The 27103-nt window shown below is 39.7% G+C and overlaps 2 protein-coding genes across 9 annotated transcripts in view; one reads left to right on the forward strand and one right to left on the reverse strand.

Moving 5' to 3' along the window:
- LOC144247054 (centrosomal protein of 89 kDa-like) overlaps window positions 1-22092 on the reverse strand; it is a 35021-nt gene extending 12929 nt beyond the window's left edge. Inside the window, exons 1-17 of one of the 8 annotated variants that reach the window (XM_077786281.1) lie at window positions 21280-21513; window positions 19486-19592; window positions 18126-18281; window positions 15571-15739; window positions 14227-14329; window positions 12382-12410; window positions 11155-11209; window positions 10337-10555; window positions 9779-9921; window positions 9376-9426; window positions 8196-8279; window positions 7268-7369; window positions 6283-6394; window positions 5467-5647; window positions 4449-4616; window positions 3524-3665; window positions 2183-2272 (exon numbers count right to left, since the gene is read on the reverse strand). In XM_077786281.1, coding sequence (XP_077642407.1) covers window positions 2183-2272; window positions 3524-3665; window positions 4449-4616; window positions 5467-5647; window positions 6283-6394; window positions 7268-7369; window positions 8196-8279; window positions 9376-9426; window positions 9779-9921; window positions 10337-10555; window positions 11155-11209; window positions 12382-12410; window positions 14227-14329; window positions 15571-15739; window positions 18126-18281; window positions 19486-19592; window positions 21280-21318 — 1950 coding nt within the window. In that variant the 5' untranslated portion in view covers window positions 21319-21513. Of the gene's footprint in view, window positions 1-2182; window positions 2273-3523; window positions 3666-4448; window positions 4617-5466; window positions 5648-6282; window positions 6395-7267; window positions 7370-8195; window positions 8280-9375; window positions 9427-9778; window positions 9922-10336; window positions 10556-11154; window positions 11210-12381; window positions 12411-14226; window positions 14330-15570; window positions 15770-18125; window positions 18282-19485; window positions 19593-20846; window positions 21034-21177; window positions 21199-21279; window positions 21514-21769 lie in introns of those variants that run through there. The other 7 variants (XM_077786280.1, XM_077786279.1, XM_077786282.1 and 4 more) reach the window with 7 other exon arrangements.
- Window positions 20649-24890, forward strand: LOC144247060 (Fanconi anemia core complex-associated protein 24-like). The gene is made up of 5 exons (XM_077786293.1): window positions 20649-20773; window positions 22239-22390; window positions 22983-23122; window positions 23403-23555; window positions 24145-24890. Exons 1-5 carry the CDS (start codon window positions 20673-20675, stop codon window positions 24385-24387), a joined length of 789 nt encoding a protein of 262 aa, XP_077642419.1. The 5' UTR covers window positions 20649-20672; the 3' UTR covers window positions 24388-24890.
- The last annotated feature ends 2213 nt before the right edge of the window (window positions 24891-27103 follow it).

Below are 27103 nucleotides of genomic sequence, written 5' to 3' on the forward strand. Positions count from 1 at the left end.
GCCCATCTATCTAGCCTGTCCAGGTCCCTCTGCAGAGCCCTCCTACCCTCCAGCAGGCCAACATATGCTCCCAGCTGGGTGCCATCTGCAAATTTACTGATGGTGGACTCAGTCTCCTCATGCAGGTCATCAGTGAAGAGGATATTGAACAGGACTGATCAGTGCCTCAGCACAGAGCCCTGGGGGACTCCACTGGTGCCTGTCCCCAGCTGGGTGCAGCACCCTCACCACCACTCTCTGGGCCTGCCCTGCAGCCAGTTCTGAGCCCAGCACAGAGCGCTCCTGGCCCAGCCATGGGCTGCAGCTTTTCAGGAGTGTGCTCTGGGAGGCAGTGCCAAAGGCTTTGCTGAAGTCCAGGCAGACACATCCACAGCCTGTCCTGCATCCACCAGGAGGTCACCTGGTCATAGAAGGAGATCAGGTTGCTCAGGCAGGTCCTGCCCCTCCTAAGCCCACGCTGGCTGGCTCTGATCCCCTGGCCATCCTGTGGGTGCCCTGTGATGGCACTCAGGATGATCTGTTCCATAATCTTACCAGCACCGAGGTCAGGCTGACAGAGTTGACGTTTCCCAGATCCTCCTTCCAGCCCTTCCTGAGGATGGGCTTCACATTGGCACCTGCAGTCCCCTGGACCTCTCTGGTGAGCCAGGACTGATGATAAGCTCATGTGCCAGCTCCCTCATCACCCTGGGTGGATCCCCTCTGGGCCCACAGCCTTGTAAGCATCTAAATGGTTTAGCACAGCTCTGACTGCTTCCTCCTAGGTTATAGAGGGGCTATTCTCCAGAGGGCTCCCTTTTCCCATCTACCAGCTCAGGAGGCCAGCTGTCCTGAGAGCAACCTGCCTTACTGCTGAAAACTGAGAAAAAGATGGTGTTAAGTACGTCTGCCTTCTCTTCATCCCAAGTTAATGTATTCCCTCCTGCATCCAGTGAAGTATGGAGGTTGTCCTTGCCTGCTCTTTTGCCAGTATTGGTTTTGCACTTATAATTCACTACATGTAAATGTTCTTAATATTATGCCAACCTTTTCTCTATCACTTACAGTAGTCACAGATCTATTACACTGCAGAAGATCCACATTTAACAAGAATACAAACCACTGTCTTAGTAGGGGAGCTAGACAGGAGTGATAGTGAAAAAAGCTAAAAATATTTGATGGCTGTCTTGATATAATTAAGTAACTCTTTTACATTAGTGTTTTGTGCATTCAGGTATTTTATTAAGGGGTCCATGCAAATTCAAGCTGTTTTTCAGCTTACTGCTCTCTCTTTACACTTACAATTTCATTTCTTTTCTTTGTTGCTAATTTCTATGCCGTGTTGATCCTAACAATGAAAGCGCAGAAGGAGATAGTCTCCATTAACATAGTGGTGGAGCACATTTGTGTCATTTGATGCAGGAATAGCAGTGGAGGTCTTGACTGGCAAAGTAGAATATGGAGACTCTCTGCTTTAGGATAAACTGAACAAACTTGACTTAATATAAAACAGCTTTTGAAAGTAATAGATACATAACTTTCTAGACATAGAAACCAATATAGCATCTTTCTCCTTTCATTTTTTAAGATTACAGTAGAAATAATCATGGTAGCACCAAAGATGCTGAAACATAAATGTTTCAAACTTATTTCACTGTTATACTGCAATTATATCCTGTGCTTTTTGTTTAGAGAGTTGTAAAGATAACTTATAATGTATTCTCTAACTAGGCTGGGTGTTTGAACATCCTCTGAGTTTCTTAACCTTCTACCCTATGGTCACAAGAAAGCACTTGATGAAAACTGTACACCTGAGATAACATTTTCATTCTTCCAAATTGAATGGTAATGGACTTCAAGTTGAAGGAGTGCTACAGCCTCAAAAAAGTAGAAGACAGAACACTTGGATTACAACAGAGAGCAAAAAATGAAACAAAAATAATCTTTAAATATTATTACAACTAGTCATAATTCTCCAAGTAGCGATGTAAACATGATGATCTGGCAGATACACAATGCACAAATACAATGGAAGAAGACACTAGTGAAAATTAGAATGATGATCTATTTTGCTTTTTCAAAACTTTTAAAGATAATCCATACATAAATCTTTCATAAAAACATTGCCAGAGATTAACTACTTTTCTCACTAAAAAACCCCAAACATTTCACAGTAGCTGTTTAGCTCAGAAACACTGCTTACCTTAACTTTTTCTTCCAATCTTCCTAAGCGCAGACTGCCTTCTACAATTTTCTTGAGAACCCCATGATTCTCATTTTCCAAACATCTGGCCTGCAACCATGCAGTAAAAAAAGCTATGTGTAACCACTCTGTTTGTTTGTCAGGGCAGACACTGCAATTCCATTTTGAACTCCAACATTCTGAAGAACCAACATGGATAAAGAGTCCTGGAAATTATTTTCATAACGGCTCATTAATAATTTGTCAACTGACTGTGAATACTGTGAAAGAGTATTATTCTGAAATGGAACATACTGTAAACCAAACCAATTCTGCGGTTTTTTTCCTACAGATATAAGTATGCACACGTGGGGATCCCATTTTTAAGCATAAGACTTATCCTTTAGGTCACATTTAGTAATCTGCTTGCAAACAAGCCCTTGACATTGGCAGGCATTCAGGCAAGGATATTTCTAATATGGTATGACTAATATTTAAAAGCAGGTATCCCAGAGATTGAGATCTTAAGAATAAATTCTCCCAGTTTCTAGGATACATTTGTTGCGCCCAGTTTCACAATCCTGAAGTCCAGTTTGTAGTGGATAAGGATTTGAGCTGTATCACCATAGCTCCTCTTCTAGAATCAGGAACTAAGCGCTGTATCTTTTTATTTAATGCTGATGACAACCTTTGTCTACTACCTGAACAACAAGCAAAAGAAGCTTTATTTTAACAAAGTTTTGTGAAATTATTCCAGATTCCATTTGAAGACAAGCGTATGAATATGAAAAATTTAAATTGTGCCCAGTATCCTGTAAAAGAAACAAAATGGGCTTACAAGAAGCCCAGAAACCCCCATGCCAGTCACTTCCAATAAACAGAAGTTGTTCCAAAACTCTCATTCATCCTGTCAAAATGACTGCTAACCAATAAGCAGAAACAATATGCATATGCATCCACAGCAGGTCACTTCAAGCATAACAGTCCACCCTTAAGACTCAAAAACAATATTAAAGTTTTATGATTGCGTGCTATTTTTAAATAGGTGCAGCTCAACATCAATTTCTAAAACCAGGTTAAAAAAGTCTTTTAAACTTGGTAAGTGCCACTGCAGACCCTAATGTTCATGTGAATTATGGCTTAATTATATTACCTCCAGCAGTAAGGGTGGTTGCTTTTAACTGTTACTCTAGAAAATCTTTTGCTGCTCCCATCCTATTTGCTAAAGTCTACTTAAATGAAGCTAAATCCTTAAACTGGAATTACAGCTTTATTCTTTGATAATTCAGACTAATAGTAAATTGTGCCAGTAGCATGATGACTGTGTGAAATACCAATGAACACCCATTTAAAGGTAATTACCAAAAATACCAGATGATCACGTTCCTTAGCTATCTTCTCCACCAGCCCAACAACGTTTGCTAGATAGTGATGGGCTGTGACTTCTTTTTCCATTGCTTCCTCCAGCTGCAGTTGCAAAAGACCTATTTTCTTCTTTAATCGTCTATAAAAGAAAAGGGAGAATCTTTGGATTGGGAATTAGTAAAGGCCTTAAAGAGCTTGTATCACATGTGCAAATCAACATGTACAAGTCTCAAACAATCATACATACTGTTAAAAATGCACTGGCTCCAATTTTTGGGGCTGCTTTTTCTTTACGATATGTTATCTGAATAACAACAGTAACAATGATTCAAAAGAACAGTATGTGCAATGGCTACAAGCTCATATTCCTTAATATATAGAAAAACATTGTCTTTTTAAAATACTGTGAACTCCTTTCTGAGCAACCAGGTGCATGAGAAGATCTATAAATAGTGTAAGTCTTATCCTTATCTAACTGCAAATAGTGTATGCCTGCTCATATTATTTTCAGATAAGTACACCTAATGATTAATTGCTATAGCTAACTACTAACTACTCAAAGATATATTCTTAATAGTGTCTTATCCTTACACTGTGTATATAGTGTATGTCTGCTCATCTTATTTTCAGATAAGTACACCTAATAATCAATTGCTATAGCTAATTGCTACTTACTAAATTAAAGATATATTCCTAGTTTGAACATAGACACAGAAAAGTGAGCGTGAAAACAGACAAAGGTTAGCAAAACGTGACAACCAGGCCTCTAGACATGACAAAAATATGTTTAGGTAACGTGGGCTTTTTTTTTTTGCACTAGGTAGAAGATACACATTATGGGAAGTTAGACAATATTTTTACAGATAATTCTGTTGGTTTTAGAAATAGAAGTATTTCTGTACAAGTGAAACTTTGGTAAGACCTGTTTGTCTTTTGAGTCATCTGCATCTCAGTTTCCAGGATCTTCTTGTCAGCCATGAAGTTATTTTTCTCTAAGAGCAGTTTCTTGTTTTCAGTTTGCAGTAATGCTATCTTTCCCATTACAGCTTCCACCTCACAGCGCTTCTTCTCCTGCTCCTGCTGTAAACAGCTGCAAAAACCAACAGTGTAGAACAGGTATCATGTACAGATCTGTAGATCACTAAAATGCTAAGTTACAGTAAGATACCCACGTTGAAGTTATGAAATAAGATACACTGAGAATGCTCAATGTTCATTGGTGACAACAGAGAGGTGTTACAATCTCAGATCAAATTATTCAAGTAATTCCTTCTGACTGCGCTTTATTTAAATTATAAGAATACATGGTCCAGATATAATTCCCTTGTGTTTCTTTTCAAATCAATTATTATCAATGCCAAAATACAAGGTCTGAGGCCTTCTCAAGATGGCACTGTACCATGAAACACTAACCTATCCAAAGGCTCAAAAGCATACAAATTTATGGAATGTCTTCACAGAAACATTACTCTGCAGATTATGCTGCACTTTTGAGTTGTGATGTTTCATGTCATTTCCATATTGTAACAACTGCAGAAACTTCTAGAACTTCTAGTTCAGAATTTCAGGATTCTTTAGACATGTTCCAAAGATGGGAACGCAAGAATGAGAACATTTTATATATAGTACTGATAGAAGCAGATTTGACAAAAATGGCATTTTTAGCGCCTCCTCTTCGACGACTCAAAATGGTACAACCAGCAGTAGGTACTCTTGGTGAAAACACTTCTACCAATATTTCTAGAACTGTCATTTAAAAACTAAGACAGCATTTTATAAATACTTCTTTCCCTTTCTCTGTGCTTTGGTAGTTACCTTCCTGGATTACCAGCATAAGTTTCCACTGGCCTCCTACCTGCAGAGTATTACGTGTGCAGCCCTGGCCATGTGCATGCTTTGCACCAATGTTTCTCCATATGTGCACCATATGCAACTCATACCTTTTTAAATCATTCACCACAGCCAAGTGCTCCTCTGCTGTTATTCTGCTATCCAGTTTGGCTTTCAGCTCTTCACCTGTAGAACATAAAACTTCTAGCTGCTTCTGGTACTTCGTTATTTCTTCCTCTTGACTCTTTTTCTTATCTTCTAAGATTACTATTTGTTTGGCCAACTCTGAAGCTTTTGGAAGGAAGAAAAAAAAGTCAACTGTGTGTAGCAGAACTAGGTCAACCACAGAGTGAAACTTCAACAAAGCCATTAGTACCTTCATTCCGAGTTATTTAAAACATTATGTAGCAGAGCATTTGTCAGTTTGTGTTTTAACAGGTTGGACTTGACTTTTTGCTGTCTCAAGCAACTTGTTTTGGAAAAGTGCAGAAATTTCAAGAGTACTTCTTTTCAAGGCTATAAGCTCATTGAAATGCTGTTTTACTCTGAAAAATTCTGATTCAGTTTAAAGTGCTCTTCAATTATGAAAATTACTGTATTGCTGTTTAACAGTTCTCCTCACTTTTTCAGAAGAAATAAGTCAAAATGGAGTCTTTTTTATAGTGTCAATTGGTGATAACGACCTAATGATTTTTTTTAAGTATCAGCTGACATCCAGAACTTGATCTCCTATAACGTTACCTATGTTCAAGGACACTTTTTAGGCATATATAAAGTTGCAAAAAATCTTCCAGTCAACCAAAACACTGTCAAGCTGGCCAAAACAAAAAATGACAACAGAAAACAAACAAAAACTCTACAAAAATCAAAACCTGCAGTATCACCTTTAGTGTAGTTCCGATGACTAGCAAGTCAAGCACTTTTACCTTCTTGAACACGCTGTCTGTGACTATCTTTTGCTTTAGCTTGTTGAATTTTGAGTTGCTCCATCAACACTCCATTTTCTTCCAAGACCAGCTTGGCCTGAGTTTGCAGCAGCTGCCTGCAATGATAACTGGCTTGTAAATAAAATGTTACTCAGAAGATATGTCAGAAGAACAAACACAACTGATTTTCAACAGTGTAAACATACAAAATCGTATTTGAACCTCCTTAAAAAAACAGATTAAAATCCTTATTGAAAGCAATATCAGGACCTGAGGTAACCAAATCTATGCAGATACTAATACCTGTATGTGGCAAGCACATTTCTCTCCCTCTCAGGATTTTTCATAGAGGTGCACAGAGAGAAATGAAAGAGAAAACAATTTCTATTTCTGCTCCTTATTTTTCCTATGTGGAATGTGTTTGGACAATTGTTTACCTGTAGTGAGTGCTTGATTGGATTCTGGTGAGGATTGTTTGAGCCTGATGGCCAATCCAACCCACCTATGGCTGGATTCTTGAGAGAGGGTCATGAATTGTGTTAAGAGTCAGAGAAAGTAGTATGTAGTTTTAGTATCCTCCTTTTATATAGCATATTAATGTATTTTAGCATGGTTGTAATAAAGAAATAATTCAGCCTTCTGAATTGAGTCAGACATCATAATGACACATTGCAATGCTCTTTTGCATTAGTGGAAAACTGATGTCATTGGCACACTGTAAAGGTATGTAACCTGCAATATCTAGGATGGAATTACATGGCCTTCGAGTGCAAAACTCCACATTCATATGTAATCTTTACTCCACAATTATTCCAGGCATTGCAGATCAGCTTTGTAATAACATGGCAGTCGTGATGCTATTAATTCCTCAGAAAAACAATGTTTGAAGATAAAACAAATTTTCCTTAAGATCTGTAATTTTACAAGTTTGTATGAAATAAGCAAAACAATTTTTAACTTCGAAATTAATTTTTAGTAATGTAACTTGCCATTCTGTAGGGGTAACAAAGTTATTTAATTGCTCATGCAAATCCTCGTTCTCCTTCACCAACTCTTCAACTCGTGCTTTAAAATTCTTCATATCCTCCTGGAAGACAAAGGATTTCATATAAAAATTTTTATAATCATTTTGCTTTAATTTTTACATTAGGGAAAATTTTTATAAGTACACATATTTAGGTGCCTTCTAGTTCTTTTCATAATAGAATATTGTCTCACTACTCACTCATCTCTAATTCAGGTGTGCATATTTTATTTCTAAATTGTTTCATTAATCTAGTCATATTTGATTAAAAATAATCCTGATATTGTGCCACATTTTTGCAAGTTGTAGACCCTTACAAGATAGGTTTAAAAAGCTGAATTCTGGAAATTACTGGACGATACTATCCATTTTCAGTAGGCGTGACATGGGTTTGAACATGGTAAAACAACACAGTGAATGTACAGTAATATAAAAAAACCCTTGCTGCTTTCTGCTTATTTTATGGCTGAATTTTTTGAAGGAAATACATTTGTACTCTAAAATAAGTATCTATTTTTCAAAGATTCAGTGACAAAAAATACTTCTAAAAAGCAAAAAGAGTACCCATTCTTTTCATACCTAGAAATAGGTATTCTTCTACCACAAAACCCACAAGCAAGAGCACTGAATTCCCATCATGAATGAGAAAAATTCTTTCTACCACTGACTAGTTAATGGCTCACTCTGTTTTCAGAGCACATTGTGCATATCTCAGTGTAGTGCATGCTCCTCAATGTGAACAGGCTGAAAAAACAAACAAGCCAATGCATGGAAAAGTAAAACAAAGTCACTTTAAATTTTTGGCAGAGAACATCATTGGCAAATCCCTTTAAAAAATTCAGTCACTTATTTCTGCTTTGGTGTGTATTTTTTCTAAATGGTAACCTGCCTCATGTTCAAGAATAAAATCTTCCTTTTCTCTTATTCTATCTTCATATGCCAAGAGAAGAGGTGACAAATACTTCATATCCAACTGAAAATGAAAAAATAAATACACGTAAATTAATTACAAGCCATAATTTCATCTCTGTCTTTTACTTTAGTTAATCTACTTGGCTAGAGATTATTAGTTTTGAAAGCTGTTAAAGGGGTTTCATGTACGACTTGCAGACTAAAGTGCAAAACTTATACAAGCACACAGACCATCATATGCAGAATGATGCTGCAGAAACACTTCACAGTACTGTATTAGGAGCAAGCTTTGGAAAAGAGAAGACCTCATGCTTTCCTTGCATCTTTCTTCTAAAAAGCAGCTTTAACTTATCACTATATGTAACACAGCAGATTACGGATGCAAATGAATACAAAACAAGAGTCAAACACTATAGCATTTACTACTGCAAGAATAAATTATCCCAGATTCATTAGTAAGTGGAAAAGGAATTTTTACACTCTCAAATCTGCATCTTTAAGACTAAATACATACGTATTTGATTACTGGCTATTTTGGCTAAAAAGACAGAGCAGGAGAATTTTCCCATTCTGTATCATTCTGTACAGTTCTCAGTAACAGCGAGGAAGGAAACTATAAGATTAGTATTTCAAGGAGAAATTGTTTTTACATATTACAAATGCATTCCCTTTCACAAACTATTTGCCTTCCCCTTGTCAGAAATTCATGGGCTGCTACTGGATCCATGACCATTCCAATAATCAGAAATATTCGGTTTTCTTGTAGCATAATCGCAAAAAAAATAACAGCAAAAGATTACCAATTCAGAGTAACAATCAAGCAATAGACCTTGAAAGACTTTGAAGCAAACTATATGCTGGACAATTCTAAGTGAAGATGGCATTTATGAGTCTCAGAGTAACAATACTTTTCAATAGTTCAAAGTTGGGGACTATGTGCAGTTTGTAGCTTACTGTACATTCAACTGGAACTGCACACATTCATGATAAAGTTCTGCCATACATATTTTTCTGCAACAAAAGAAATGTTTATAATATTCTATTATTAGGTCATAGTTCAGCAGAGTAAGAGCTGAATACTTTGATTCCAGCAAAGAAATTCTACTTCTTTGCTTAGAGAGGAAGGAACAGTTAAGTGCAAATATTATTTGACTTACCAGCCATGGTGGTGGTGGTCCTTCCATGGGGAAGCTTTTCAGCTTTGCATTCTAGAATAGATATTTTAGAAGATACCGACATTAATTCCTGCTTTTTGAAGCACCAGCAACTGTCCACTGCAGTCACAATTATCATCCCAAACAAGCTTATGTTTTCATTACATGTGTTGCATATGTAACACACACCCAGTAAATCTGAAAGTTCAGTATCTTAGTGATACAAAATAATACTGAATTCTTAATATTAGACTTAATGATAAAGACTTATTTTAAATTTCAGAAAAAACCTGTGCAATTTGTAGACTTGATGGCAAATCTGGAGAAAACAGTCATAAAAACTCAAAAGATTAAATAACAGATGCCAGACATTTCAGTAGAAACTGTCTTGATAACCAAGTCTCACCTCTTCTTGGGACAATGACCTGAATTTAGTTTGATAGCGACTTAATTCCACATTTAAACGATGGACCACCATTTTCAAAGCATCATTTTCATCTACCAGTTCTTGTGCTTGTTGTCTGAGAGACAGTAATTCTGTTGCCTCCTCTAATTAAAACAAACATGCAATAAGAAAGTTCCATTAAAATTCAAGAAATGTTCACAACAATTTAGTAATTGTAATGAAAAAAAATTAAATAAGCTAGAATAATAAATAATAACTTCTCTCAAAATACTGTTATGGAAAAATCCCATGAAAAACTACTAGCAAAAAATCCATTACATTTCAAACAACAAGTAATTATTAACAAGTAATAAACAATTAAGTAATTTTTTTTATCATGTACATATTGCTTGACAAAAAGGAAATTTCTACAAATGTAGAAACACTGTTTGGAAACTACTTCTGCATACATACTTGTCTAAATCAGTGACTTGAAACCTGCTGCTAGAGGAAAAGGTTGCAAGAAATTAGAAAAATTGAAACAAGATAACTACAGAATAGCTTATATGCTTCTTCCACCTTCTCTAGGTGAGTTCTCTGCAGCTTCTTTAAGCCTTTTGTTTTCTTCTTCTAGTCTCTTCAGCTTTAATTGCTGTTCTTCGATGAGCTGCTTTGTTCCCTCATATTGCTGGACCACAGCTTGGTATGCCTTGCTCAGAGACCAGTTTTCGTGTTGTAGTTCTCTGAACTTTTCTTTGCTTCTATTTCCCCATACTTGCCTTGCCCGGACAGACACATCTGTAATGCCACAGAACAAGGTATTTAAATGGCATCCAGACTGGAACAGGAGTTTCAGCAAATTACAATCCATTTTTTCTAATATTAACATTATATATGAGTCCCACTTTATAAGATCTAAGTCAGCTCATGACTCCCAAAAGGTAAGACCAGAAACAACATAAAAAAGCGGATTTGGAAAGAGAGCTGTGGAGTGGCTGCAAGTTCCCATCTTTTCTCTCAGACACTAAAAACATTCCTTCTTTTAATGGAAAAGATAGTGTCAGCAGATCTCTCTCTTCCAAACATCAGTGACTGGAGAGGTGAAACTAAAATGTCCACTGCAATAAGCAAAGTCTTTGTGCCCTGCATGGACTAGTCAGTATTCTTGATCCCTGCAAATTTTAATCACCCATACAATGAAAACTTTGCATTCCTTCCCACTGAACATCTTCAGTGTTACTGAATAGAAGTTACTGAACAATTCTTACAAAAGTAAACTTCTAGATTATCTGCAAAACTGTGTATATAGTGCTGCATCAGAAAAACTGATTTTCATATACACATGCATATTAATAAAGTGAAAATGTCTAGCAAAGTCACAGAAAAATCCAAAGTACCTGGGGATGGTGGGGGTTTCTCATGTATCAGATTTTCAGCTACTAATTTTTCCTCCTAGCAGAGAAATAAAAAAAGAGATAATCTGCTTTAACAGCATCACTGCTTACGAACTTAAGAAATAAAACTTCTGAAGGCATTTCTTTTGTATCAACTACATTGAAGATTGATTTCACTTTTGATAATACACATCTTACCATCTACTCATCTAGATATCATTTTATCAATTATCACTGCCATCAGTCACTTGTAGACACCTAAAAACTCACTAGTATCTTTAGTAGTCAGAAACATACCATTCTCAAAACAGTTTTGTTTACAGCTGACATAAAAGTCTCAAACACAAAGCTTCTTGACAAAACAGGAAAGGTATTCTTCCCACTTGTTAGTTTGTAGAGTAAGACTTTGGACTAATCAATTATGTCAGGTATCAGCAAATCAATTCAAATGTAACATGTTTTTCAGAGTTGATGAACTTTGTTCTTGCTTTACTGGAAAAAATACAGAAGTATTTGTATGTTTTGAGAAGGTTCTTTCACCAGGAAAGAATTACAGGGTCATTTATGCTAATGTATTTACTTGAGGCGAAGGTGATGTAGAGACTTTCTCCATGTTTTTAAACAGCAGTGAAGTTTTGTAAGGATGTGCTGTCATGTAATTTAACACACCATTGATGATACTGTGCGACACCAATGACTAAATGAGACAAAACTCATGAACAATTTCAAAGAAAAAGATATGTGGTTAAGAACCTGTAGAAAAGAAGCTATGATAACAATGGAAGAACTAACTATTTTCATAAACCATCTTCTGGCAAGTTGATCTGAGAAACTAAATTTTTGGGTATTCCTTTTCAAGCTTAAGAAAGCAGTCAGATCAGCTCAAAAAGAAAACTATACAAAAATGCAGTAAAGTCATTTCAGAATTTGTATATTAACAGTATGAGCTATCTCTTGCTATAGCATGTTGTCTCTCATTCTCAGTTTCTTTCTTTCACATGAGGAATAACAGATGACATACTATAAAAAAACTCAACAACTTTTGTATGGCCCATTTACCTACATAGTTGCATTTTTTAAAAAGGAATGATTAGCCATTCCTGTACTCCAAAAGAAAAAGATTCCATAGTGGCAATAAATTGGTTTTCTTTTAAGTGACTGCAAACCTATCAGCTTTTTATGACACCCTATTTTCTAAAATGCATAAAGAAACCTTTATAAAAGTCTTACCTTTACATTCAAGCCAAGATTTTGGTCTTCTGTTAAAGAAAAACAGATCTTTCAGTCAATTAGGAAAAAAAATTATTTTAAGTCCATAAGCTGTAAGGGCTCATAAGAATATGTATGCACACATGTAATAAATGCAAGGAAGTCCTTCCCAAACCATAGATGCTTTCAAGACCTGCAGCACTTACTGTGAAGAAGAGGGATTAGAAACAGTGCATATATTCTACCTTTTTTCAGTTTAATGCCTTCACTTCCCAAATGGTTATATCAAAGTAACCCTTCTTTCTGAATATTGTTCTCTATGAAATAGAGAAATAAACAGAGTCCACTGAAAGAATACTGAAAAAAATCCTGGGATCCAACATGAATAAAAGTCAGAAAGATGCAATTTTTTGCAAATTGACTCAGTTTTGTTTCTTCTTTCCTATCCACTAGCTACAGAGTGCAACCATCTGTAGGAGATAAGAAAAATCTTACATAATAAGGGCTTGACAAGCCTCTGCTCACTTCTATTCATTTCTGTCACTTCAGCTCACCAGAAAGCACTCTGGGAAAGCCTCAGCTAAGGGGATGACAGAAAACAAGTCACATAACCTAAAAACCAAGTCATGTAAACAGAAAACGAGTAATATAACTGGTGTGTGATCACCTATTGTTTGGGATTCTGATGGGTCAAGGGGACACGTGGACACTGAGTGATCAAAAAGGTGATTGTGTGAAAGAACATGCAAACAGCAACACCTGCAGTGGCAGGTAGCCAATGCATTTTTGTTCTGTTTCAGGAGAATGGAAACAGGTAAGAATTTACTCTCTGAATGCACCATAAAAAGGTCTGGTTTTTTGCAAGAAACCATCTTCCTTTGCAACTGCTATGGGGAGTCCATGTTTTTCCATTCATCATTGCTACAACCATCCTCTGTAAAAACTGTGTTGTCCAGCTCTGAAACTAATTCTTATTTCCCTTTTCCTGATTTGAAAATAACAGACAAGACAATTATGCAAGAAAACTGCTATTACCACTAGATTGGTCTTACTCTATTGTTATAACTTTTATGTCCACAAGATTCTATTGTTTTAAGAAAATAGCCTTAGAAAATAAGGACACATCCAGCAACAACCCAAATGTCCCTAATCTAACAAAAACTATTTACTGAAAAAAACCTATTTGTGAAGCTTAAAAATTCAGTGCTTAGATTGATAGCCTGAGACTGATTATCATGTTTTCTTCTCTATTCTGAAAAAACATCAGGACACCAATAATGATCCAATTTTTGTAGAAGGTATAAACAACACTACTACCATGCCATTTAAGTATTAAAAAACTCAAGAAGTTTTCACTACTGTTTTTCAGACATGGCATTTTTTCATACCAATAAAATAACTGACTAAAATTGTTTTCCTCTATCTCTAGCTTTTTTTTTTAACATTGCTCGTTTCTACAGCTTCTACATTCTTCCGTTTTGTTTTGTTTATTTTTTTTTCCTGAACACAGTAGCACTCCAAAAAGTTCCATATTACAAACCTGACTGCTTCTGGCACCTGTACCAACAAAAGCATAGTAGAGAATGACTGTACTTTACAAGACAAGAGTTCACAAAACCTTCACCCCACACCCTCATTTTACCGTGGCTGACAGTTCATTCCACAGTGAATAGAGACTAATCTTCCCTCTTTATGCAGGTTTTAAATTTTCTGTAACTATTAGAAATCGTGAAGTATTTACTAGTATTTCTTTAACTGCCCTTTTAAAAGGAGTATAATATTACAATATAGTACTATGTTTATTTTATTAATTTTTTCCCAATGGTATTAAAAGGTATGGATGGCATTTTGACTAAGTTTACTTACCTTCTATTTGCACACTTGACTTATCCACCACCACCTCACACTCAGTTTCATGGGAAGAAACCTCTTTCTTATCAGCATTAGGAATAGGAGATGGAAACTCCCCCTATGTAAGAATAAGACAAACCTCTCTAAATCATGAGATCACTCTTAAAATAGCCCACTGATAGTACCTTGATATCTGTATGACAGATTTAGTGTATTAACATCTCAGTCTCCTTCAGAATTGCTGACTAGTATTTTAAAATAGTAAAATATAAGATTTGTTTCTTCTCTTGCTTTCTTGGGAGGACTTTGTGGGGTTTTTTTGTGTTGCTGTTGTTTCGGGCTCTATGTAAATAAAATTGAAACCTTACAATGACCAACGGGAGGCTAGCAAGTATGAAGTGATTAGTTCAAGTATTCTCTGTCACCTTATTTGGTTACAAAGGTCCATGAAATTATTCTCTTTTGCTTGTTTGCTGGGGTGTACATGACCTTGATTATCAACCATTTATCTACTGTATCACTGCTGTGAGGGATTAATGAACCATTGTTAACATTCTCTTTGCTGGTTTTCCCACTGATCACACAAAATGTTTCACATTTTTACTCATTCCCTCTCACCTTTTTTTTTATTTCTTCCCCTTCTCTCCTCTTAATGTCTCTTCACCTTGGGGTGTTTTATGGATTCTTTCACGTTTTGGGATTTGTGGTTTACACTCTAAGACTGATCGTTCTACTTTACTAGTGCTGGGTTTTTTTTGAAGAAACATTTTTTAAGAGATCTTTTATTGCCTTTTTCCTACTCAGGTACTTCTTCCTGTTAAATTTTTGTCTCATTTTTGATTTAACTTTAAATGTGCCTTAGGAGTGTTAAGTTCATTATTGGCTAAGACAATCCAAAACATACAAAAATTCCCTGGTCTTCAAGAAAAGGTTCAATTATTTTGTTTGATTCAAAATCTTCCCATTTCTGTATAGGTCTGTGCTCATTAGCACAATAGTGAACCATTAACTAAGCTTTCACCATGTATCAGTGCTTTTAACAAACCACCTACTATGTTAGTACCATGCTCAATATAAATTAGTGGACATTTTACAAGACTATGCATGATAATTATATACAATATAATTATGCATGATAATTATGTACAATACCAATGTACTCCTAATAACCAGAGAGAAAGAGTCTGTGACAACCAACAAACCTACCTAACTCATGTAAATGAATCACAAAAATTAGCATGCAAAATAAATATTGAATACATGTCTAAAGACAAGAAGAGAATGCAAAGCATCTGAAATATTGACATGCATTAATATATTAAAACATGGTAAAGGAACAAATGCGTTTAAAAATCTTACCTTTTTAGTTTTGCAGGGAACAGCATAAATAGCATTGGTGCTAAAGCTTCCTTCCCCTTTCTCATTACTCTTAGAGCTGGACTCTGCCTCTTTATCAGCATCTGAAAGATATGTATCCATGTCCTCTTCTTCACCATAACTGCCCGTTACTTCCAGGGACTGTAGAGACCTGTCACAACCATCAAGTCTCCAGTCAGAGCTGCAAAAAGCAATTTAATGCCTGTTTCAGCAGTGCCTACTCTTCAAAATAATTCAACACTAGCAAAGCAGAACCATCAGTCTTAAAATATACACAAATCCAGAGAGACAGACAGACATCTAAGCCTCTGTTAGCTGCAAACAAAGAATGTAGTTGTCTTGCTTTTGAGACAAATTTCAGGAGAAAACACCCTGGAATGAGCATTTCCTCTAAAGAGAAGGTGTCGCTATAGGACATGTGAAAGCACGACGTGAGCCACTGCTATTTGCAAGGTGAAAAGAAGGAAGGTTTATTTTCTGACTCCAGCTTTCTACTTTTCCAAAGGTGACAGTGGACTGGAGAGTGAATGTGCCACCGCTCCAAAGGCATTGGACAAACTACTAGTACATCAAGTTTCTCCACCCCTATGAAGAAATGCAAATCAATAGGTTGCTTACAGAAAGTTGTGTGAGAAAATTTTCGAACAGAATGTAAACTCAGAAGGCTTTAGAAAATCTTAAGAACCAGGGCGACAAGAAGGGGCTTCAATAACTCCCTTTCCTTCTGCCAATGAGAGAAATGGATAACAGGGGGTGAAAGTGAAAAAAACCTGTTTATTAAAAAAAAAAAATGAGGATACCTGCAAGGCACAGAACCAGAAAAAAAAAAAAAAAGCTAAATGTTGAAACTGTGGAACCTCACCCCCCCAGAATCCCCTCAGCAGCCTCGGCTGCCTGCACGTGCCCCTGGCTGCAGTTACGCCTGCAGCCAGCAGGGGCGCTGCTGGCTCCCGGCCGGCCGCGCCGGTGCGATGATTCCTCCACGGCCGCAGGGGGCGCTGTGGCTCCGCGCCTTCGGCCGGACAATGGCGGGCGCAGCCGGCACACGGGGATGGAGACGGCGCCGCCATCGCAAACTCGCAGGGGCAGCCGGCCGCGGTGCCCGCTCCGGACGGCAAAGGGGCTGCAGCAGGAAACCGCAGAGCAGCAAGCCGGAACAGCACGGCAGGCTCCCCTGGGACAGCAAGCAAGAGGCAGCACAAACTCTGCAGCTGTAGATGGACTTTTTACCACCTGGAGGGGAAGGGCAAAACAGCTTCTCCTCAAAAAGCAGGAAAAACCGCGGAGCCGCAGCTGAGGCACTGCAGAGGGGGCTGGCAGCAGCAGCCCAGCTCCCAGAGACGGCAGAGGGACCACCCGGGATTGCTGCCTGGAGCTGGCTGCTCCCTGGGCCTGGGCTGTGCAGAGGTCCTGGCAGGCACACACTGGCCCTGGGCTTCCCGAGGGCAGAGCAGCAAGAGGCCAAGCCAGCAAGCTCAGTCACACTGCCAAACCATCATAAAAAAACCCCAAAGAAACCAGCCAAACAAAAAACCCAAACCAACCAAACAAACAAAAAAAAACCAAAAATACTTACGGAAAGGGAAGGGAAAAGAGGGGAACAGAAAAGAGAGGAAGAGGAAGAGGAAGAGGAAGAGGAAGAGGAAGAGGAAGAGGAAGAGGAAGAGGAAGAGGAAGAGGAAGAGGAAGAGGAAGAGGAAGAGGAAGAGGAAGAGGAAGAGGAAGAGGAAGAGGAAGAGGAAGAGGAAGAGGAAGAGGAAGAGGAAAGCCCAACCTAACAACTAACTAACCAAAAAAAACAAAAACAACAACAACAAAAAAAAAAAACAACCCAAAAAGCAGCAGGCAAAACCCACAGAAACAGCAAGATCCTTGGTCAGTGTGTCCACTGGAATGAGCCCATGCCCCTCACCCCACCCCAAATTCCCTCCAGACACCCTAGCTTGGCTCCCATTCTTCACAAAAGTCCAGAGGCAGGAAGGACGGGGGCTGAAGCAGGAGTAGCAACCACCCTGGGCACAAACTAAACCAAACAGATCAAAAACCCAAAATGGTATGGGATAATAAACCACCTCCAGGACAGTGTCTATGTGTATACTCTAAAATAGACAATTAACACTAGTACTACCCTTTCATCTCTATCTTAAAATGTCAGACTAGAGATAGAAGGTTCCTAATTCTACCAAAATGACAGTTTGAAATAATCATTTTAGCAAAAAGGGAATATCTTCCATGTACTTCAAGTGATTCCTCAGTCTATCACATTCTGTAAAATTGATCATAATTGACAAAAATAGTATATGATTTTGCTTATGACTGTTGTACAAACAAAATCTGCCTCTCTGAAGATTGTATATGTGACATCACTTTACAAGAAATGGAATAAGGGTTGTTAGACACTTCAGACTGAATTTATGATATGGTAAGAAAAAAGTAAGTATCTGTAACAGCAGGAATTTGCTGTCACTCTTTGGTAAAGTTGATCATTGAGAGATTCTATTTCTAATTAAGGTATCAAATCAGAAAGCATACACTACCCTGTTCTGAGCTCTGTGACTGTTGCATATGGTTCAAAACATTCTTGTTCCAAGAAGGTGGAATCACTTTCAGAAAGGGATCTCTGCCGAGGCTGAGGAATAGCAACAGTGCGCCCTGTTAGTGTTGTTGCAAGGATTGCTGCTGCTAGAGCAGACCTGGAAGAAAACAGAACAGAGCAATGAAGCAATACTGAGGCTTTCTCTGTGCTCCACATTTGATACCTTTTCCTTTGCAAAATGGCTTTGCTACTTAATCAAAGCAAACTGTTCACAGTTAACAAGCATAAATATCACTGAATGCTATGGGACTGGTTATAAACCTCCCAAAGTAAAGCACAAAACAGCTTGCTATTGTAGTGCAGCTATCCAAGAGTAAGGTGCAGTATCTACTGGTTTTCCCAAATCACATCCGTGATAATCTTGGAATATACCGAGCTACTTTCCCAAAATTCACATCAATAATTTACAGTATTTAGCATTCACTTTAGCCATAACAATACTTCCTTGTGTTGTGTTGAAAAGGTTTTCCATGTCCCGCTATTTTGTCTCCATTATTCTCTACTCTAAACCTTTTACTGATGATTCTGAAGTTGTTAATAAATCATGGCACACTGCAAACCAGGACAAGCAAACAGAAGTGCCTATTTGTGTGATGCTGTGGAGTACGGAGAAGGGTATGATGAAAAGGAAAAATAATATCTCTTCCAGAATGTTGCAACTAAGACAAATGAATTGAAATGCTCATAACTGTAAAATGAATAACAAGAACTTGAGGCCAAAAAGAAAGAAGAAATTAGCTAGAATTAAGTAGGAATGTGACAGACACTAAAAAGGCCATGGAAAACAACTAGAATGTAGAGAAAGCATAGAATAAGAACTGTAAGAAACTACAACTTAAAAATAAGTTGCATTTTTCCAATCCAGCATGGTGCTACATGTCAGTTTTTTAAGTCCTTGGTATGGTAGCAAGGTTTAATTCATGTTTTTCTAATGAGCCAACACTTCCTGATTTACAGCACTCGTGCTGCTGCAGTCCTACACTCTACTGTAGTAGCCAAATTAAAAATTCCACTAACTTTAAATAGTTAATTCGTCTTTAATTGACTCAGATAAGTGACATGTTCATAACAGTTACTGTCCTGAAGATTTACCATGCTTAGGAGTGGGGAAAAAAGTTCAGAATGTGAAACTGCCCCCCCACCAAAAATATATTCTTTTTATGTAAAGTTTTGTAAATATTGTAAAGACATGCAATTCTTCTAATCAGATTTTTATAGTATGCTACAATATCTGATGAAACAACAAAAATATATAAAAAAAGAAAAAAATAATTCAAAAAATCCCCAAAACCAACACATACCTGGGCCTTTCTGGAGAAGGGTTTGGACTACGAGGGGGAGGGGTGCGGGGAACTGCAGGTTTAGGAGCTATGGTAGCAGCAGGGACCAGGCCATGAGCTATATGTTTCTAAATGATTTAAAATAAAATTAGTTGACTTTAAGCATTACAATGAGAAAAAACACAGAACTGAATGTGCACAGAAACTAACAATGCAAAATAATACAAAAAGGTGAACGATTACATGCAATTAATGTAAACAGAGACTTGAAATGGCATTTCATTCCCCTTAAAATCAGAACACCATGTAAAGCTGGCAAGTTCATTTAACATTTATGAACAGCTGCTCTTGAAGGTTAGAAATGTAATTTACATGAGACCCATTAATGTACATTTTCTATCCATTATATCACAATTTGCAAAACCAGAATTGTAACTTACTCATCTTTTTCCTATAGATATACAAGAAAATTGGACTAGAAAATAACTTTTTTCAAAGTATCGGAATGCTGCTTCAGACTAACGATATTAGTCCAAAAAAACCCTGCCACTAAGTTTTGCAGTCAAAGGTTCAACCTTAATTATAAAAAAACCAAAAAAACCCCATTTTTTTCATCAGCAAGCACAGTAATTTTTTTTTTTTTTTTAATGGTATAACCTTAAATACCAGCTCAGAAAATCAGGACCAGAGTTCCTACAAAAGTACTGTGAAGGAAACTGTATACTGCCTGAGGTTGGAAGGGAGCTCTGGAGATTGTCTAGCTCAGGCTCCTGCTCAAAGCTGGGTCAGCCACAAGAGGGTTGCTTGGCATCCTGTCCAATCAAGTCCTGTGTATCTTGCTGAACCACCCCACAACATTTTATTATTATGCTAAAGATGAATTGTCTGTGCTTGAGTTTGTGCTCATTACCTTTTGTTCTCTCTCTAGGCATCATAATAATAATGAAGTCCATAATAAAGTCCATCACCTTTGGGCAGATTTTACTTTCCTATGGAGTGAAACAGACTAAACTCCTGCTATTTCTGCTACAGATCTTTCCCCCCCAGTTATTCTTTAATTCACTTCAGCACGAGACTGAAGATGTGAATTGGGAAATATTTCGGTTTTACATTAAGTCACACCAAATAATTAAATGGTGCATTAGAAGACGGCCTTTTTACTCAGTCTTGCAAATGCACTGCTCCCTAATTTGGCACGTGTGTCTGGCATGCGCCATTTCGTTTACTACAGGCTGTTGACTGCAGACACGACTACGACTGACCCTACTAAGACTGCCAGGGAACACAGCTGGAGTAAAGTCATCCCACGGTAAGAGTATGACAACGACACAAGATCAATACTTCCGCTGTAGCAACGAACAAAGATTCATTAGTTCAAATACTCTGGAAAAGACGACCCGCACAGCCGCTGACACCCGCACAGCCTTCGGTTGCTCTGAGCCGCCGATCAGAACTTTTCTCAGCTCACTTGACAGCAGAACGGCGCTCGGAGGGCGGCCCGGCAAGCGCGGGGAGCGAGCGAGCGGCGCTGCCAGCCCGGGCCGCGCCCAGCGCTTCCCGGAGCGGAGGCGCGCCGAGGGAAGCTCGGCGCTTCTGAGGAGCCGGCAGGCCCGGCACCGAGCCAAAGGAGCGCACCGGCCCCCGGACACCATTTTATCTCGCCTCGGGCTTCATTCTTCTCCCCGGTTTTCGCTCCAAAGTGCTCAGCGATACCGGCATCAGCCGCAGAAGCCGCCCCCGGTCCCAGCCGCGCACTGAGCCCCGTGTCCTGCTGTCCCCGCTCTCGGTGGCGACGCTCAGCACAGCGATACTCACGAAGGGGCCCCTCCGGCCTCTCCCGAACAGGAACGCCATCAGGACGGGACGGCTCCAAGCACCGCCTCACAGCCGCTTCCCCGCCGCGCCGGACGCTTCGCCCTGGCGACCCGCCTGGAAACAAGGCCAGGGCGGATTTGCTGCGGGCCGCGCTCCTCCAGTCAGCGCGGGCCTTACTCAGCCTCGCTCGGCCGTAGCAACCGCCCCGGCTGAGGCGCCTCCGCTCCTCCGCTCCTCCTCCCGCTGCCGCCGCCCGGCCCCGCGGTCCGGCGGCCCGTGGCTGCTGCGGGCGGCTCCCCCGGGCCGGCGGCTCCCCCGGGCCGGCGGCTCCCCCGGGCCGGCGGCTCCCCCGGGCCGGCGGCTCCCCCGGCCGGGCAGCGCCCTGCGGCCTCTCCCCGCTCCCCGGCGCGGGCTCCGCTCCGGCATCCGTTTCGGTGTGCGAATGTGCCGTGGTGCCGGCTGCTCGGTGGTGCTTGTACTTAGATCGTACCTTAGCCTCCAAGGCTTGTTAAAGTCAGAACACCGCGTAAAGCTGGCAAACCTGAAAACAATCTCTCCCAGCAGCTACCTTGTAATAATTGGTCTGGAGACTTCCACCAGCTGAGGGATGGAGGTGCCTCTGGAGTTGGCTTTGTAATTCAGGAAGATTTTCTCCCAGCAAGGGTGGCTGAAGGTATGGAAAAGGCAATGTGGGTTTTTTCACCATCTGTGTGTTTTAATTCAGGCGTTTTTCAGACTGAGCGGTAAAGCGCAAAGTGGAATTTGCAAGCCAGCCCAACAGCCTGTATTAAAGTGAACAGACTGCTGGCTGATTTGATATGCTCACCTTAGCTGTAAGGAAGCTTGAGGAAGGAGGTAGTGCCTCTTCCAGAATATTGCATCCTAAGTTTATGATTAAAATTTATAAGCTTGGAATAGGTTTGTAAAATGCGTTCCTACTTTTCCACATTTCTTTCTAGGGTATATCTGCTACTGAAGGAGGATTTTAAAGGAGGTCTGATGACAACAAAAGCAAAGCTTCCTGTGACAGCAGGATCTATAGTTGTCCCTTACGGGCATGTGATTGGAAATGAGAAGTGGAGAGGGTCAGAGCTAGCCCAAAGGCTACAAGGTAAGCACAAACAAATTGGAAGAGGAAGAGCAAGTCAGGCAAATCATCCCCCTCTATTGCCCAGTAAAGTTAAATGGCTGGAATGCGCTTTACTCTGTGCCTGACTGATCCCATATTTGTGGTATGGACTATGGTAGCAGGCTGAAAGATCCCGTTTGTTTGGCACGTATCTGGGAGATCAGCTCAGTTTTCACAGCTGCAGAGCATTGCAGGGAAGCAGCACAATCTGCTGTTGTGGGGCTTTGCAGATAAGCATCTCCCCTAAGCTCCCTTGAATTTACATCTCTACTCTGCTACCATCTTGCTGGCACAACAAACTAAATTGTGATGATCCCTCCAGAAAAGCATGTGATATTTTTGTTCAAGTCTAGGGTTCACTGAACAGCTCTAGTACTTTTAAATCTGTAGATTGGAACTGCTATTAATTTACATTACTAAAGACATCACACAGTAGTTCAGATTGCTTGTAATAGATTTACTTAAAGGGAAAAAAGGCTTTTAATAAAGTTCAGTATGAAGTCACTAGAATTACTGACACTTCAGGATACATATTTAACTACAGTATTTTTTCCTCTAACAATCTCACCCTAAGGGAAAGTTAGACTCATCTTTGAAGATGCCTTGGGACTGGTGGACTTCCATCTTCCAAACAGAACTTGCATTTTACTTATTTCTGAAGCAGATTTGGTTGCAGGGGATGAATTCAAACGAAGATTGGTTAGATTTAGAAATGTAAGTGCTATATAAACAGAAAAGTTTTCATCTGATACTTGTTTATTCCATGCTTCTGAGAACATTCTTCTTGTGGTTTTGTTTATTTTTTTAAATTCCATTGGAGGTGACTTTTTGGGATAATTTTCACCTGGGAACTGAAAAATTCTGCAACTGTGTGATAGTGCTGTATTAAACCTCTGTCCTGTTCCTGCAACTTGTGTTCTTCCTCTGATTTGCTATTAGGCATTAACTTGTCATTAACGAGGTTTTTCCTAATATCTTTTTCATTTCAATACAGGCCAGCAGTCTTAGGGGAATTGTAATCGTAGAGAAAACCCAAATCAGTGATCAGTACTACCTAGGAGTACAAAAACTTGTTGTACTCGAACTTGGAATGGTGTTGCTTCCTGTGGCGAATCAAGGAGAAGCTTCTCAGCTTATTATTCAACTAGTAAGTTTCTGTGCTATATTAAAATATGTGATGTACAGCAAAGCAGGTAGATCTCCCCAGTGATCACCTCATTGCAGAGAGAATACATAGGATCTTAAAGGAGCACAGCATCATTTGAATGTAAGGAGTAAATCTTCTGCAACAGTGATACAGTAGTACAGTTCAGTGTGAAGAAGGTTCATTTGGGAACAAAGAAAAAAGACTGAAGAATATAATCCTGGATTTTTAAAATGTAATCTTGTATGAGGTGCCACTAGGTCGCATTAGGCAACTATCACTGTCAAAATCAACTTGAAATTTTGCTTTCTCTAAGGTTAGGGAAACTGTTTTTAAATTGTTTCTTGTTACCCATTCTCTGATTGCATCCAAAAGGTGACAGAAACAATTGTTTTCATTTGTTGTTGCTGTTAAGAAATTGTTCCTTAGTAAGGTTTTGTCGAAGTGCATCCGATAAGGGGTGGAGGAGGGAGCTTGCATGTCCAGCTTGCTAGCGATTGCCGTGAGCTGTGCAGGGGTGACGGCCGGTGCCAGCCTGGCCGCAGGGCTCTGGCGGCAGCGCTGGGGTCGCTGACAGCTCTCTCCGCTCCAGGTGCGGGAGCAGAGCAGGGACCGCGGCGCCAGCCCCTTCCTCGGCAAGCGGCGCGCCCAGCTGCCAGAAGCCGCGGTGCTGCAGGCGGTGCAGCGCATCCCCGGCGTTGGGAAAACAAAAGCTCTGCTTTTACTGCGGCGCTTTGGAAGCATCCACCGGCTTTGTAACGCAGCCATCCGTGAGCTTGAGCAAGCAGTTGGACAAACAGTAGCGCAACAAATTTATACTTTTTTACATTCCTGACGTGCATGAGCAGTGGTATTTTGCAAAATCAAATCTTGTTTTTTTTCTTCTCAATTATAAAGGTTTGGTTTTAATAATCACATATTATGCCGATTTCTATAACTGGACTCTGATGCTTCTTTTTTTTACATCTGCTCAGTTCATATAGATTAAGCTGTGCAAATTGCCTTGGAAAGAAGTCTGTATTTTGCATTTATCTGGAAGAAATAAAAACCAAGAGAGCTGTCTTTTTCAACATCTGTATTTCAATATGGAAGAGCAATCTGCTTGCTTACTTTGGTCTACCAGAAGAAAAAACCACCATATGAATATGTGCATAGTAACTTCTCAGTAACTGGAAATAGGTTATGTGTGTTTAAAAAGTTAGCATATATTGCTTTAGAGTAACACCTTTGATTTATAACTTTTTGGAGTTCCTTTGGAAACTCCTACTGGAATACAGGTTTGACTTCATGCTATTCAGGGTAGTTAATTCTTATTAAAGTAGCCATCCATCTGCAAAAGTCTCAATGATCACTTTATTATTTTGCCCCCCTCATCCCTGCCAAGGATTTTCGGAATCATAGAGGAGCTTTGAGAAGTTTTGATGAAACACAGTGATTGAATTAAGAAGTACAACAGCAGGCTAAATATAAGCAATACTAATTTCTCAAATCTGTGAGAAATTTTGTACCAGTTCATCTAAGTAGCAAAGGATTAATAATTTATATAAAACATAAAGATTCAGTAAATCATCAAGTTAAGATCCTACTTGCTATTACATTTTCAGACATTATGAGTTAGCAGCTTTGGAACTGCAACCATCAGCATTTCAAATGTTAAATGTATTTTTAACACTGGTTAAGACTGCATAAGAAATTATAGAAGGTCACCCTTTTGAAAAACTTACCTGTGCATGTGTAATTTGATGTATGTAACATAATGCATTATGAACATCAGGTTTGTATTGTGCAATTTTATTGCATTAGGACAGCACAAGCTGCATTTTATTTCACCTTCTCCCAACAAAGTCACTGACTAAGAGTTGCATTTCCATGGCAAAGATCTGCCTTTTGAGAAACTTCAGACACAGAAATACCATTTTTACTAGATGTGTGCAAGGCCAGGCCTCATTGAAGGCACAGCTTTTCTCACAACTCTCATCATCTTTAACTGAAAAAGAATTAAGCAGTGTGATAATGAGTCTGGCAGCTCAGCCAGAAAGGCCAGGTATTAGTGGGGAGAAGTCAGCCTATAAGATTTTCTCTTTCATTGGCTGTCAATAATGATAATCAGGATATATCTGTACATGTTTGTTGCCTGCTGATGAGAAGGCAGGCGACCTGGTTCCAAGGGACAGCACGGCAGCCCGGCCTCGCCTGGGCCACTTGGGCCACAGACATACACAGACACCAATGTGGTGGATGGTCAAATGGCGTTTATTACCTTATCTCGTGAGGTTAAATAGTCAAGGGGGCTTTGCTACGTCAAAGGAAGAAGGTAGGGTCTCTAGGGTTAGTAAGGGGTGGAAAACTACTGAGTTAGGAGGGGTTACATGTCTCAGGGGTGATGGATTACATATCACAGGATGAGGGGGGAAGGGTCTTGCTTTCCATTACATCCCGAAATCTGTTCGCTTGTCCCTATCTACCGCACATGTTAACATTAAGGTGTTTGTATTTACATATGCAATAATATATCTCTAACGACTTTTGAATTCTCTTCAAGGAAAAGGAAATTTGAACAAATAATTGTCGTGGTTTGACACGGAAAAAGAATTTTTCTCCGAAGGAAGAGGTCAATTTGGATATTGACCAATTGAAGGTGGACACACCTCTGAGAACACAGAGGGGTTAAAAGCAGAATTCCCAGGGGAACTCACTCTCTTTGGTTCTGGTCAGCACGCAGTGCAGCCTCTCCCCTGCCGTGGCTGGGTGGGGAGGGGAAAAGCCATGTGGTCTTCAGAGGTAGGCCCAAGGGTGGAGGGACAGAACTGGGCTGGTCCCCTGCAGATGGAAGGGTGGAGAAATCTGGTGTATCTCAGTTCCCCCCCCCAAGAGTCTCTCTCCTCTCTCTCTGTCTCTCTCTGTCTCTCTCTGTCTCTCTCTCTCTCTCTCTCAACAGACATCAGCAGTTTTGTCAGCAGTTCACCACAGGGAAGGAGAAGAGCAGGGGGCCCGCAAGGTGCCCAGCTGCCCGTGGGAGCTGGAGCCTGGGCAGTGAGCCATTCTTTGGAATCGGGACTTTTAACCCTTCCTGAGAAATGAAAGCTTTGTGAAATTTTTCTCCTTCTCGGTTTGAAAGAGAGGAAGAGAGACAGCTTGAACCCTGGGATGTTAGAAGGAGAAATTCTAGGTGGGAGGAGATGATGGAGTGGCTTTTGGCTGGACGTTTTCTTGGTAGCCACAGACTGAACTGATCTTCTCCTTCAAGAGAGACTGTATTTTAGGAGGATGCCGGTGAGCCAAAGAGACCTGCTTCAGCTGGGAAAAGACAGAAGTGGAGCAAACAGAGAAGAGTTAGGGGGTTTGTGGTGGTGCCCCGTCTTCAGAGAAGAAAATCTCTGTTCTTGGACCCTCGGAAAATGGGGGGACTGTGGTCCCAAAAAAATGAAAAACTGAACTGTTGTTTTTTCCCCTCTTGGCAGGGCATCCTTGAAAGGAAAAATCCTAAAAGCAGTCTGTCCATCCATGCATTGGTGGTGAGAGCACTGTGCATGGAAAGGAGAGGGTCACCA

Source organism: Lonchura striata, chromosome 13 (genome assembly GCF_046129695.1).
Source record: "Lonchura striata isolate bLonStr1 chromosome 13, bLonStr1.mat, whole genome shotgun sequence".
In the NCBI taxonomy this organism is placed as follows: Eukaryota; Metazoa; Chordata; class Aves; order Passeriformes; family Estrildidae; genus Lonchura; species Lonchura striata.